Raw genomic sequence first — 15,740 nt, 5'->3', positions numbered from 1 at the left:
TTTTGACAAAACATTTTCCTATTAACTGAATTGTAAAAAATACAACCAAGCTTGTGCTCATTAAATATACATGTATATAAAAAACATACAAAAAGTACAAGATTGATTAGGAAACTTTTACAGCGTCAACATCCTGTTTTCTCTAAATCTTTAGTAAAGGGCCAAAGGTTGAATCTTTCTGTGCACAAAAACTTAATGTGACTGAACTCCTGAATTCAGTGTCATGCCTAAGCATGCTATGCACAGAATTTTAATATGCAGTCCTTCAAAAAAACGAAACAAAAATGGACAAAAAAAAAAAAAAAAAAAGTAAGAAAAAAATTAAACAAAAAAAACCAAAAACCCAAAAACAAAAACACACCACAGGACAAAAAGTTCTTCGTAAATCAAATTCTATTTGTGAATTCAGCAAAATAATTTCTATAAAATAAAACAGCAAAATATTTAAATAGAAGAGGGTGGACTGTATCTGAAGGGGTATTTGGTTTTTAGACAGGTTCCAAAAAGTACACACATTCAAGTTACCAATTCGCTTTTAAATACAGTATTAACTGATGAGTTTATCTTTAATTAAATGTTTATGCTGCAATTATGATACCTCAATTAACTAACCAGTAGTTTCCTTTTTAATTAGACCCTGCTTCGAACATGGAAAGTTTTGGAATCATGGACAAGGAGCTAGGACAAGTCTTGCTTTCAAGTAAAACTGTGACTGAGCAGAAAACTCAGCCAGACGTCTTGGGGCAAGTGGTGCTCCAAGTACTGTGGGATTCTGGTGACTTCCACTTCACTGGGGTCCAGCAGAAGGAAAGTTTTAGAAGATTCACCTAATAAGCTCTACCAAAGAAACGAAACAAGCACACCAAATACAGTCTTCTATTATGCTCCAAGCATCCTGGCATAGCAAATTTTTGCATATTTGTTTTAAATCTTTAAAAATTCCCATTACTCATAGATTTATCCCACCCAGAGATTGAACTGTCAAACATTAGACATAAGCAACCTATGTGTAACTGAAAACCGCCTGTTTAATCACGTCTCCCCTTGTTTTATATTTATAGTCTAGGTGTGAGAAGGAAAAGCTCTGAGCGATACAGCTGTCACACTGGGACAACCGCGGTCATTATGGTAATTTTTTCCTCATTGGCTACACTAACCTGGTGTGAAGCCATGCTAAATGTTACAGCTTAACTATAGCTTCAAAGTGATTAACCTAATGTCAGAATAAAAAGGCAATGAAAAAGATCTAGAAACAATGTTACATCACCAATTTTCCACATCAACCAAAGAATTTAAAGGTTACCAGCCTTACATTGCTCATAGTAAAACTGCCTCCAGTGGCAAAGAATTAACATGAAACTATTGGTGTGGTTGACATGGACGGGCTCTGGTTTGTTGTTGTTGGTGTATTTTTTGTTTTTTTTTTTTTGTAAAGGAATAGATCCAACTGCCATGAGGCAGGCAACACTGGTTGCAGAGTGCAATGGGTAGAACAAGAAAATTAACTTTTGTAGTTTTTGTAGATCTGTGAGTCTCCTCAAGAAAAGTTTCTTGTTTAAGAATTAACAGTCAAACATTAATATACTATATACACCTTTGCCATTTACACATTAGCATCAGGCCATTTATTACAAAACACTATACACTTTCCACTGCAGGCGGGTTATATATGGACAGCAAATTTCTGCAGATAAGACAGTGAATAAACTCTCCACTCCATGTTGATTAGGAATAGTTTTTCTAGTTTTAAATATTAGCCAGACACAGAAAAAGGTTGGACTGTAAGGCCTGGGTGCACAGTCTTGATGGAACCAGTTAAGTATGTGCATTTCACTGATCCTTCGTCTGAGGTGGGGACACTTCTTCACTGCCTTCGTAATTTTCTTGTGCTCGCTGGCCAGTTCTCTGAGGGTTGTTCATGTGATGTGCTGCTGGGCCTGTATATGGCTGTCCGTGCACATGGTTATTCTGAGAGGGGAGAAGAGATCTACGTTAAGACTTTTTCACATATTAAACTTTCAAAATCATGGGCTGAAAACATTTCTTTTATTCCTGGGACTTACAAAAAGTCAATATGCTGGGCCTAATGGTGAGGGGAAAAAAATGGTTTGGAAGAGAAAAACCCAGGGCCCCTGGGTGGCTCAGTCAGTTAACTGGCCGACTTTGGCTGAGGTCACGATCTCACCGTTTGTTGGCACGAGCTCCAAGTCCGGCTCTGTGCTGACAGCTCGGAGCCTGCTTCGGATTCTGTGTCTCCCTCACCCTCTGCCCCTCCCTTGCTTGTGTGCGCGCTCTCTCTCTCTCTCTCTTGAAAACGAGTAAACTTAAAAAAAATTTTTTTTAAACAAAAAAACACACACCACCTAAACTGCAACCCCCCGAGCCCCAAATAAAAGCAGTGTAGGTCTGTGTAAAGTTTTAGCTGAAGTGATTTTTAGTGCCCCAAATTATTTAGACCAAAGTCTGACAAATAAAGAGATTATAGCCTATTTATTGTCAAAAAACATTTACAAAAAATGATTTCTGAGCCAGAATACATCTATTCTGACTCTTCCAAGCACCTTGAAGCTTCTATAGGATAATGATGAATCTGGTCACAGGACATCTGCATTAGCAGCGACCTTGAACACAGAATGGTGTCACTAAAAACAAGGCTAAAGATCTGGATTAACCAAGCATGAGTAATACAGGAGCTTTCTCAGGGCTGAGGAAAGGAACTTTCTTCCTCGTGAATTTGGTTTTGTAACGTTTTAAACCCATGAACCCTCATTTTTCTGTACATTCCCACCAACCAAGAAGATTTTAGATCTTTCTAGAATTTGGATTACAAAAATAAATATTATGAATATGCATTTTCTAACTATTCAGTATGCTTCTGTTTCCAGCCTGAAATATAGTCTGAAAATATAACTGGTTTCCAGACTAGCACCAAGCATCAATCACCTGGGGACATGTCAGAAATGTAGATTTTTCTGGTTCTACCCCAGAGCTAAAGGAATCAGAAGCTTGGGGTGGGGGCCCAGCAACCTGTGCTATAACAAGCCCAGCAGGGGGGCGCCTGGGTGGCTCAGTCGGTTAAGCGGCCGACTTCGGCTCAGGTCAGGATCTCACGGTCCGTGAGTTCGAGCCCCGCGTCGGGCTCTGTGCGGACAGCGGGCTGGAGCCCGCTTCGGATTCTGTGTCTCTCTCTCTGCCTCTCCCCCGTTCATGCTCGGTCTCTGTCTCAAAAATAAATAAATGTAAAAAAAAAAAAAAAAAAAAAATTTTTTTAACAAGCCCAGCAGGGGGTTTTGTTTTTTTTTTAAGATTTTATTTTTTAAAAGCTTATTATTTTGAGAGAGAGAGCTAGTAGGGGAAGGGCAGAGAGACAGGAAGAGACAATCCCAAGTAGGGTCCCTGCTGCTAGTGCAGAGATCCACAGCACAGGCCCCACATAGGGCTCAATGACCTTAAGACCTTGATATCATGACCTGAGCCGAAATCAAGGGTCAGACGCTCAACCTACTGAGCCACCCAGGTGTCCCACCTCTGACCAAGGGGGGAAATTTTTTTTTTTTTTTTAATGTACTTATTTTGAGAGGGAGAACAGAAGTGGGGAAGGAACAGAGAGAGCAGGGGACAAAGGATCTGAAGCAGGCTCTGTCCTGACAGCAGAGGCAGAAGAGAGCCCGATGTGGGGCTTGAACCCATGAATCACAAGATCATGACCTGGGCTGAAGTCAGACAGACACTTAACTGGCGAGCAATCTAGGTGCTCCCAGGGGAAAAATTTTTGATGCTTGTTCAAGTTTGAGCATCACTGCCTCAAAAGATGTGAATTAGTCACATCTGGTTTTAGAAGGAAAAGTTCTCGTTTAGAAAATTTCATCATTTAAATGTTATTTATTTAGCTACTGATCTTATAGGAAATTTTATGGAAATCGGTCAAATCCTTGGTATTTTTTGAACAGTTGTTACTGTCATTGAAGTCTTGGTTAAGCTAAGTAACCAAGAACAATTTCCTTCATTGCCACATCTTAAATGTCTTTGGAATCCATTTGTAGACTCTAACAGGAAATGTCATAATCCCTTTTACTAAGTATCATTTTATGTGGACATCAATTGTCACACAGTTTTAGTAACATAGGAGTACAAAGAAGGGCATCTATTTGACCAGGAAAACACAACAGGGAGGAGCTGAAACACATCATACTGTGACCCTGTCCCAATGATTATTCTTTTGATCATGCCCTAAAGGTAGTCTAGTCTTTACTCCTTTGCAGTCACAACAAAAAATTTAGTCATCCTTTAAATAAAGCATAAAAGTAGGTTCTAGGGATGAAAACAAAAACCGGCCCCCCATTTACCTGTTGATACTGAGATCCAGGTGAGTGGGGGTACAACGGGGCATCTTCAGGTGGAGGCGACTCATGCTCATCAGGGGCATCTTGGTCGTCCGGCTCCTAATTTTAAAAATTTAAAGATAAAAATAAACTTGAATCTGCCTACATAATTGTTTTTTTTCTAGTTGAAATAAAAACTTAACCTACAAAACGGACTCACAACTTTCCTTTTACTGAAGAGCAACAAATGTAAAGCAGATGAAAAAACCTGATTTGGATTCTCTGAGAGAGACTACATTTCAGGCAATTTCAGAAATTTCTCTAGAAGGCGGCTCCCTCATTAACTGAAGACTACACTGGCCTATAAAGGAAAAAATTGCTTTCTTTCATTTCTATCTGCTATACACTTGTGGCTCTTTTTTCTTTCTTTCTTTTGTTCTTTTTTTTTTTTTTTTTTTTTACCTCCTCTGGACAGAGTTCACAAGCTTTTGCAAGTGTCATCCTGGCACTATGTGATCTCTCCAAGAAATAACCATTTGATGTTTCATTGCTTTGCACTGGAGGAGACCAGTTGTTGTAAGTGTATTGAGGATTGCCAGTATATGGTCGTCTTTCAAGTTCATCCCCAAGCCATTCCACTGCCCAGGTCCACTTTCTCTTAAGATCTCCGTTGCCCTTCAAAAGAAAATAAAACCATGTATGTAAAAGGCTCTGGAATATTTCTCAAAGTTAAAATAACTCCAAATTCCCACTATTCCTTTTTTTAAAAATGGAATCCCTAACTCGGATTCCAATTTGTACAAAACTGTAAGAAAAAACCCTCACCTGCAGAATCTGGTAAGCAACAGGACAATTGCTAAAAAGAGCTACCATACATTTTATACACTGGTATGCTCTTTTTTGATAGTGATTCTTCGAGCGCTGGATTGTGTCAAACAGCCCATCTCGGTCATCTGGGATTCCTTTAAGTGCATTATGAATTCTGAAAAAGAACCAAATATAAAAACCTGAAAGATCAAACAGCAGCTAACATTCCTTGAATGTACTAATGCTAGACAGCAGGTCATTATTGTCAAACCCCTGAACAGAGGAGAAAAGGGGTACTGACAGGTTAAACGGCTTGCCCAAGATCAGGCAGCCACCTAGCAGTCTGTGCTCTTACCAACCTGTTACCAATCCAAAATGATTTTGTGATGTAATTCAAATACATTACTGAAAGTGAATTTAGGACACTAAGAGTAACACAAACTTAAAGTTAACAACTAATGTTATAACTGCTGTACCTAAGAGTTTGCTTCAAGTCAGTCCCTTTTATAAAGCTGCACTTCTTTAGGAAGTTAGAAATCAGTGACTGTGACACAGTGATATAATTTGGAAGTACGAAATGACCTTGAATTCTAATCATGAGGTGCTATACGACAAAGTAATTTTCACCAATACTACTACAATTTAGCTGATTTGCCAAAGATGGGTGATTTCATTTCAGTTTGTGCCAAGTCACAAAAGAACAATATACAGTCAATGATTTCTTGTTCTCCCCCCTACCTCAATAAGCAACTTAAAAAAATTATAGCGGCAAAAAAGCACCCCGTTTCTTTTGTGTTAAAAACCTCACCCACCAGTAAACAAAATGGGGTGTATACACACTGTGGATTATTATTCAGCCTTAAAAAGGAATAAAATTAAGACACATGCTACAACATGTTTGAGTCGTGAAGACATGAAGTAATGGGGAGTTATGGTTTAATGGGCACAGAGTTTCAGTTTGGGATGATAAAGTTCTAGAGATGGATAGTGGTGATGGTAACAGCATTATGAACAGAGTGAACGCCAATGAATTGTAACTTAAAAATGGTTAAAATGGTAAATCCTATGTTATGAATACTTTGCAGTTTAACTAAAAAAATAACAGTAAAATAAAAAATTTACCTTCCTGCAATTCTACTCTGAGAATTGAAAACAGAGGTTTTAAAAAAAAAAAAACCCACATATACAAATGTTCACCGTAGTATTCACAACAGCCAAAAGGTAGAAACTACCAAAAGTCTAACAATGGATGAATGAATAAAGAGTGTGGTATATCTGTACGATGGAGTGTTATTTGGCCATAAAAAGGAATGAAATACCGATAGATGCTCTAACACAGAAGACCTTGAAAACATTATGCCAAGTGAAAGAAACCAGACACAAAAGGACATTTTATAGGATTCCATTTATATGAAGCGCACAGGCAAATCCAGAGACAGAAAGCAGGTTAGTCGTTACTGGGGGATGGGGGGGTAATAGGGAGTGACTGCTTAATTGCATATGGGGTTTCCTTTTGGAATGATAAAAATGTTTTGGAATTAGATAGTCGTAATGATTGTACAACACTGTGAATGTACTAAAACCCACTGAATTGTATACTTTAAACCAGTTAAAATGGTGAATTTAACCTCCATAAAGAAACACTACCTGTATAGTCAGGAATTACAAAAAAACAAAAAACCTTACATAAACCATAAATTTTACTTAGTAGGACGTTTCCAAATAAATACGCAAGTTTGGTTTTTGTTTTTGCATTACATGCATTCCTGAAATCTTTTGTTTGGAAATCATGACTTCAGCAATTTTGCAAGGTTTAATAATTTCAGACTAATCAATCATGTACAGGCTTCTTGCTGTTTAATGTGAAACACTTCAGTATATATACTGTTTTTGCCTTCAGTTTTTTCAAGTGATAATGAAGTATAAGGCATTATTTCTACCACATCACATCTTCTTCCCATTAGTATTAACTGCTTTCAAATGCTGTTTTGATCAATATTATCTTTGCCTGCTTTATTCCCCAATCCTGCTAGTGCCAGGCACATGGTAGACAGATACTCCGTAAATATTCATACACTGCTTATCGAATGAACTCAAAGCTCACTATGAGAAAATTATTTTCAAGCTTGGGCCAGTGATTCATAGTAGCAATACCTTACTAATCTCATTACACAAAACTCAACTGTCCATATTTATTCCAGCACACGTGCCTTTCCCATTCCTGCTTGCTTCAATAACTCAAGAGAACTAAGATGTAACCAACTGTTTTAAAGCTATACATGCTTATAATATTTTTAAATGAAAAGAGTGAAAGATTCCATTAAAAACACCTTTTTTCAAAAAAAAGTAACAAGTTTATTTATTTTGAGAGAGAGATATAGCACAGTGGGGTAAGGGGCAGAGAGAAAGAGACAGAATCCCAAGCAGGCTCCATGCTGTCATTGCAGAGCCCAATGCGGCGCTTGAATTCATGAACCTTGAGATCATGACGTGAGCTAAAGTCAAGAGTCCAATGCCTAACCAACTGTGCCACCCGAGTGCCCCCCATTAAAAACAATTCTTAAGAAAAATGTCAAATCCTAGAATCCTGCTGAGAAGGGTACTGGACAGTGCTCAAAATACACGGTTATAGTTTTGGAACTACTGATTTTTTTTGTCTCCTGAAAACGGATTTTTGGGTTAACGCTATTTTTACAAACAGTAATATGACTTGAATCTATGATGGTAATTTTGGAGATAATCTGGAAATATGGATTCATGAATTCTGGCATTTGCAATCCCCACTAAGACTCAAAATTGTAATTTCTCTTTAAGTGTTTTGTTATAGAACTTGTTTTCAAGTTGCTGTTTTAATTATTATATTGACAGATGGGAGGCGGTCCATTATATAGATTTTGAACTGTTTCTGTCAACTAATTCCATACTTCACCATCATCTGTATAATTCTTGGGATTAAAGATAATACATTAAACTTTAGGACAGAAAGAACAAACGGAGGAATTCTGGAGAAAGCCTGAGGGGATAGTTACGCTGGATAACGTCAGTTAAAAAAAAAAAAGAAGGGGGCACCTCGGTGGCTCAGTCAGTGGAGTGACCGACTCTTGGTTTCGGCTCAGGTCATGGTCTCACAGTTTCGCGCATTTGAGCCCCATGTCGGGCTCTGCGCTGGCAGTGTGGAGCCTGCTTGGGATTCTCTCTGCCCCTCCCCTGCTCTCTTCTCTCAAAATAAGGAAATAAACAACAACAACAAAAAAGCACACTTTAAAAAAGGTTATGTATAGATTGGTTGACACGAACACAACCAGAGGCTTGCAGGAAGCCAACACCGTATTTCCCCCAGGAGCACTGGTTCAGCACTCCCCCATTCAGTGTTCACAGCAACTTTAGAATATGTAACTACCATGAATAATGAGAACTCACTGTGCTTAACTTACCTAAGGACTATTTTTAGATAACCAAATGTTACCTTACCTCATGTGACTAATTTTAAAAGAACCCTAGCATGTCATTAATGAAATTAACATATTTACCAAAAGCTTATGCTAGTTTTCCTTAATTAAAAAAAAATTTGACAGCTAGTGGTAAGCATGCAACACGGGCAACTTTTTATTCACTCTTAAGCTTTTAAGAGGACACATTTATTAGATCTCCAGGAGGTATTAAAAAAAAAGTGCTGACTGGCAATTTCAGTTAGTCTAAAAGCTGGGCTAGTAAAAAAGAGGATCAAACCTGTGAGTCTGCCAGGAGTCCTCAATCAGTAAGATTTGCAAAAGCAGATCCAAATAGGGCCGGAGTTCGTAAGTGTAGGAATATGCAACCTAAAATCAGGAAAGACATGGTGAGATAACTTGTTTAAAGGAATGACAAATGACAAATTATAGAGACGTATGAATGTTTATTTTCCTAACCTGCCAGAGAAGTTCACTGAGGACAGTAGATGAGAACTGAGGATTCTCCCAGCAGCAAAAACGAAGCAATTTGACAGTTTCCTCCGAGTTACTGCAGTCCTCGATGATTTTCTTCACATAACTTGTTCTCACAAACAAAATATCTGCCACATTCTGCTGAATTGGCATTATAGGTTGTGATAAATTAGGATCACCAAAAGGATTGGGAAGAGGAGGATTACCTAGAATACAGATTTGTCATCAATGAAAAACGAATAGGCTTCTCCACAATAATCTACAGGTTTCACCACAGAAAACAGCTTATGAAGTTTGTATTTTCAAAAAGTAACATTTTAAATCAATATTCCTAAGTACAATGAAACAATGAAGAAAGGAGTATCAGGCATTACAATAACCAGATAGACCAAGATGATAAGATGCAAACTTTAAATGCCAACACTGCCATTTTCCTATATAAAAAGTTAATTCGTAAACTACTTCATAAGGTATCAACCTCAGTAGCAAGCAGACAAAAAAAGATCCCCTTTAAACATGTGAAAAAGGTATAGAACCCAAAATATTACAAAATATTCCACAGCACAGATAGTCGGACTCTTGTTTTTATAAACATCTTCAGAATTAAAAGTAATTAACTGGGCACTACATATGGCCAGCAGTATTTAAAACCCAATGTAAAGAATGGGGCATTTGATTTTACCATTGATTGAAGACTGCATTCTTGAAGAGACATTGCAACAGCGGATCAGCTGTGACACTACCGAGTACAGTTTGCCTAATTCAGCATACTGGTACTTGATTGGAGGACCTGGACCTTCATCTAAAGATACGAGCATAAAGGTAGCAGGTACATTCAATTTCAGAAGTTGTGTCTTCTCTGCCACACCTACAGTGAAAGACGAAGAAGCGGGAAGAATTACTAAAGAGAAAAGAATTCAGATGGTAAGGGCTTCGTAATAACAGTAGTTACATAAAATATTTTTTTATAATTTTTATAATCACGAGACCACTCTTAGCACTCAGAGAATTATTTAACCAAACAGAAAAGCTATGTCACATAATTGGATTTAAGTTTTAAGATGGTGAAATAAAGACCAGGACATTCCAGTCAAACCAGGCATAAAGAAAACGACCACCTTCTATGGCCTGAGCATCTGGGGGGACTAACCTACAGTGCCATCCTCATCGTTAGGGAGGATGACGAAAACTAAGTGAGAAACAAGAATTCTTATTATGTAAACTGCCTCTCCAATTTCTTCCACAGCTAAGCTGCTTGAAAACCATGCCTAAATTTGGTTTCTTCCCTCTTTCTTGGAGCAAAGCTAAGGAATAGTTCTAAACTGTAACTACTTCCTCTCCTACTTGGATTCCTCTCACATTTGCTTTCAACCTCCTCTCCTCGGTCTCATTTGTGAGTCCTTCCTCTGTCTCTGAAAAATCAATGTGCCTCAAAGTTTCCACACGAGGCTATCTTCTCCCTCTGTATGCTTTTCCTGAATGATCAAACCCACACTAATGGCTTCATGTTCCAGCTATTTTCACCCAGAGGATTCCAGAAGACTTACAGACAAATATCTTAAGTATTCTACTGAATAATGAACATCACTATTTGGGTATCCAATAGGCTCAAACTCAATTTGCCCAAACTGAACGTTCACTCCCCTTATCCATGTCTTTCCGGTTCCCCCCCGCCATACATGGCCCCCACTATCTATTCAGTTGGAATCCTGGGCAAATTTTTAAAATATAACTTATCGTCAAATTGGTTTCCAAATAACACCCAGTGCTCATCCCAAAAAGGGCTCTCCTCAATGCCCAACACCCACCTTCCCCTCTCTCCCAGCCCCCATAAACCCTCAGTCTGTTCTCACTATCCAAGAGTCTCTTATGGGTTGCCTCCCTCCCTCTCTGTAACTGTTTTTTCCCCCTTCCCTTCCCCCATGGTCTTCTGTTAAGTTTGTCAAGATCCACATGAGTGAAAACATGGTATCTGTCTTTCTCTTATTTCACTTAGCACAATACCCTCCAGTTCCATCTACGTTGCTGCAAATGCCCAGATTTCATTCTTTCTCATTGCCAAGTAGTATTCCATTGTATATATAAACCACATCTTGTTTATCCACTCGCCAACTGATGGACATTTAGGCTCTTTCCATAATTTGGCTATTATTGAAAGTGCTGCTAGGAACACTGGGGTACATGTGCCCCTATATGCATCAGCACTCCTATATCTCTTGGGTAAATTCCCAACTGGCATCACTCTTAACATCTCTTCTGTGTTCCCCTCTCCTTAATATCCAATCATTGATTTCTACTGACTTTGCAAAGTACCAGAATCTGTCCACTTGGATCCCCCCCACTCCACTGTCCGTTCCCCAGTACAGGCCACAACGATCTTCTGCTATAGATCATTTTAACAATCTATAGTCTCATTTCCCTACAATCCATCCCACACTGTGGTCAGAATGATCTTTCTACAAGGTATGTCCTTTAAAAACTCTTACCATGGTTCATCAATGCCCTTAGGATGAAGTCCAGAATCCCTCACAAGGCTTGCCACAATAGCCTGATCAGACAATCCTGTCCAGTGCTCCTGCCATCACCACCTTAGATCAATTCTAGACTGAATAACTTTCACCTCATCCAAACTGAGTTTATGCTAAGTCTCTGCATTTGCTGTTCACTCTGGATGGAAAACTCAGCAACCAATTCCCACATCAACTTCTCCATTAAGTCCCCTAAACTCCCCAAATCTGATCTGGTAACCCTGTGATATACTGCCACAGCACTTTGTACTTTCCCTATTATAACCATTAACATACTTTATGGCAGTTATCTTTCTATTTGCTTCTATACCCCATTAGGCAAGACACTTTTTTTAATTGTCACATTCCAAAAGGTATAATGAATACAGGTGCACAATCCCTTATCTGAAATCCTGAGATTCAAAAAGCTCTTATCATAAACAAAATTATTTCATAAAGTTGGGTGCCAAAATGTGTTTGCTGGGAAAAGCTAGCCTGAAGTGACAAGAGGCTATTTCTAGTCTTCATTTATCCCCAACGAATTAACACTATTCGTGTTTTACTGTAGAAATATTAATGTGTATCTTTATAAGGTGCTGTCTTGGATCCTGCTATAGGGATGTTACATAATGCGTGATAAATATACCGCCTTACCTTTCTTAAATCTAAATAATTCTGAACCCGAAAGCATATGTGGTCTTAAGAATTTCATGTTAAAGTTTACGGATCTGTATTTGCTTTTAGCAGGGAAATTTTAATTACATTATGGACCAATGATGTATGGTTTGTGAATAGGCAATACCTAAAAAAGAGAGTTGAACAAAATAGGATTTTTGTGAATGCCTAAATTTGATATTTCATAGTTTGAAATAGATTCCACTTGCTTGTTTGTGTCATAAATACTCTCTCCCTTCTCAACTACAAATAACCAAGCATCTCTAGTATGGAGAGATCAAGGAAAAAACCAATTACAGAGACAAAAAGTAGAATGTTGCTTATGTTAAAAGAGCCAGAGATCAACTGGTGATCAGTAGGTTCACATACAAAACAAACATGGAATGACAGGGATGTTTGATTATTTCTGGAACTTAATTTTGGATATATGTTTTTTTTTTCTTTTAAACTTTTTTTTTTTTAATTTTTTTTCAATGTTTATTTACTTTTGGGACAGAGAGAGACAGAGCATGAACGGGCGAGGGGCAGAGAGAGAGGGAGACACAGAATCGGAAACAGGCTCCAGGCTCCGAGCCATCAGCCCAGAGCCCGACGCGGGGCTCGAACTCACGGACCGCGAGATCGTGACCTGGCTGAAGTCGGACGCCTAACTGCGCCACCCAGCGCCCCTTTTCTTTTAAACTTTTAAAGAAGTTAATTTACCTCATACAAAGCCAATTAACAAACACCAAAATGACAATGGAAGGATTTTTGAATATTTCTCATTATTCGTTCAACATTTACTGAGGCTAGTGCACAGTTTTGCAATCGAGTTGGGGAGAAACACCAAAATTTGAATACAATCAAAAACAACAGAGACTAAATATAAAATAGGATAACATACTTTTAAGGTAAGTATTATTGAATCACTGATCAGGTGATGTTAGAAAGGTTGCTTTGAAAAGAAAAGTCTTGTTAAACAGAGATAATAACATAAATAATAGGGTAACAGAACATTTATATTATCTCTAACTTTAATTTACTTTACTTCAACAAAAACTTACGTACAGAGTAAGTCCTTTCCCCAAACCTGGGTGAATATTCACAACCCTCTGGGGACTTTTTGAAAAGGTGGATTCCTTGTGCTAGCTCTGAGAATTCTGATTCAGTTGGTGTGGGATGGGGCCTAGAAATCAGTATTTTCAAATCCAGACATAAAAATATGACTAAGACACAGATCCTGACCTGTGTCTATTGCAGAGATACACATAAATAAAGTACAAAGTGAAAAGTGCAGTAAAGAAGGTTTCATTACTTGGCTTAAAAGACTCTGCCAGTTAATAGATTAAAACAATTATAAAAACTTAAATTCTTACCTAAATTGGCATACATTACAAACAGATTGAAATACTGCTGCAAATGACGCCCATGCTCTGAAACTTCCCTTCTCAAGAGATTTAGAACTGCCCTTAGTAGGTGATCGCTCAGGCTTAAGTTGTCATAAGCCTGTAAAGGATAAAACATTGGCTATTTTTCAGTGACAAGATATAGGTACAATGTACTTCTATTTGCATAAAAAAGGGATACACGTGCACGTGCACTCACACACGTGTGTTCACACAGTAAGTTCAATCCAGGCAGAAATTTCTGGAAGGAACAATCACACAAGAGACGATTAAAAAGGGATGCTTCTTAGGAAAGGGAATGAAGATCTGAGGTAGATTTCATTATAGAGCCTTCCATGCTGTTTTAATTTTTAATAAATGCAAGTCCGTTAAAAAAAAAAAACTTTAGAAATAACCTACATAACAATACGTATAATTAAGCCACTGTTTGTAACTGAATGAATAGTCAATAATTGCTATTCATTGCTGCGAAGTACCTTTAATGGAACTCCTAGACATCAGTGGTATGGTGTGTGTGCACACACATTTGTTAGGCAAACATATGAAACAGATGTACATATACTTGTGACTTCAACTTCCAGGAAAGAGAGTTGTAAGCATTTAATCATTAGAAAGAAAACCTGGCAATTACCTGACTAGAAGGCCCAGGAGATGCGAAAGGTGAAGGACACGGCCCATCTTGCAAGGAAAAATGTGCAATAAAAACTATAAGTTTTGCAAATGCACCCCTCACTTCTGCACTAGGGCACTCCAGAAGATATTCAGAAAAGCGATTTGAAACATTAAAAAGGACATTGTGAGCAAACCAAAATCGTACATTCTTGCTGTGACGAAGGAGAATACACAATGCATCATACCTAAGACAAAACACAAAAATCTATGAATACCAATTCAATGATGTGTCTCATATATAGTACAGATTTGGGTCTTTATGAACCCAATAAAAATCAAAGACCTTCTTTTACTACTGGAGGGAGAGAACCAGCAATGGTTGCTTCCAGTACCAATATGAAAATGACAGAGGATTACTACAACTTGGTCTATTCTCACAAAGTGACAACACAGAGAAATGAAAGCTACAAATCCATTACCAAACCATTCCTAGGTTCGATGACAAAAACAATCCCTCCCCCAACCTTCCCTTGACATCTTACCACTAGATGAACACATAAAAATCGTTAAATCGAGGTATTATAATGGCCTCTATACTTTTACAGTTTGTAATTTAGGAGACTCATTTTATTTATGTTTTTAATCTATGGCAGAATTTAATCTAGGGAAGCTAAAACTAGTAATTTCTTCATTAAATAGCTTAGACTTTCAAGCATCATCCTGTAATATTTTGTACAGGGATGTCAAAGATATGACACAAGAGAACATAAGCAAAAGCCAGCTTCTGAACAATAAAAAGGCCACATAATTATTTTAGTATGATTTCTCTCACTACTGCTACCAAGAGTTTTTGTATTCTGCTTTCTAGATCTGAAACATCATGATTTGAAAAAAATAAAGCCATATATTAAAGAACCAAACTAAGTATAATAGGAATGAAAACCCAAAGTAATACCAATCACTGGCAGAGCCACGGACTATTTTCTTGGTGTGAAATCCTGTGGTAAAAAGGAACCTAGCAGCAAGCTGAATACTAATCATAGTGATTTCTTCTGCTTCAGGCAACAGGTGATCTTGCCCTATAAAAAAATGCAGATACGTTAAAAACAAACAAGCAAATTTCTATGTCTAAGCTCCATTTTCAAACAAGTCTGCATTTCCATTGATTTCCAGAAGTCTTAACTTTGCAAACTGCACCCCACCCGGCTACTTATGAAATTCTTACTTCAGTAAAGGGTATTTCAAACTAATGCTGGAGTCAAAACCAAATTGGTATAATAAACAAAAGCTCCTCTCTTTCCAAATAGCAAGAAAATACATGCTGCTCAAAGGTAAGTCATCTGAAATATGGCTTTAAAGTAGCCCAAAGTAAAAATGCAAATGTGTTGACGCCTGTAGGAAATCCTGCAAGTAAATTTAAGAGTTCTGCTTCATCACTAAGAAGGTAAATTCTTTTTTAAATGAAAGCTTACTTCTTAAAAATACTTATTTTTGAGAAAGTGCATATGT

At 37.8% G+C, this 15,740-nt stretch overlaps 1 protein-coding gene across 2 annotated transcripts in view; it reads right to left on the bottom strand.

Annotated features, from left to right (window-relative positions):
* Positions 1-375: 375 nt before the first annotated feature.
* USP9X (ubiquitin specific peptidase 9 X-linked) overlaps positions 376-15,740 on the bottom strand; it is a 95,447-nt gene continuing 80,082 nt past the window's right edge. For both annotated transcript variants that reach the window (XM_047076090.1, XM_047076091.1), the window contains exons 35-44: positions 15,187-15,310; positions 14,251-14,476; positions 13,590-13,719; positions 9,735-9,920; positions 9,038-9,258; positions 8,859-8,947; positions 5,148-5,304; positions 4,785-4,997; positions 4,347-4,442; positions 376-1,968 (exon numbers count right to left, since the gene is read on the bottom strand). In XM_047076090.1, coding sequence (XP_046932046.1) covers positions 1,831-1,968; positions 4,347-4,442; positions 4,785-4,997; positions 5,148-5,304; positions 8,859-8,947; positions 9,038-9,258; positions 9,735-9,920; positions 13,590-13,719; positions 14,251-14,476; positions 15,187-15,310 — 1,580 coding nt within the window. In that variant the 3' untranslated portion in view covers positions 376-1,830. The remainder of the gene's footprint in view (positions 1,969-4,346; positions 4,443-4,784; positions 4,998-5,147; positions 5,305-8,858; positions 8,948-9,037; positions 9,259-9,734; positions 9,921-13,589; positions 13,720-14,250; positions 14,477-15,186; positions 15,311-15,740) is intronic.

Source organism: Lynx rufus, unplaced genomic scaffold, assembly GCF_022079265.1.
Source record: "Lynx rufus isolate CCGP_SWC_20201006 ecotype Redwood Valley unplaced genomic scaffold, mLynRuf1.p SCAF_14, whole genome shotgun sequence".
Classification (NCBI taxonomy): Eukaryota; Metazoa; Chordata; class Mammalia; order Carnivora; family Felidae; genus Lynx; species Lynx rufus.
This window is presented reverse-complemented; position numbering and strand designations above follow the sequence as displayed.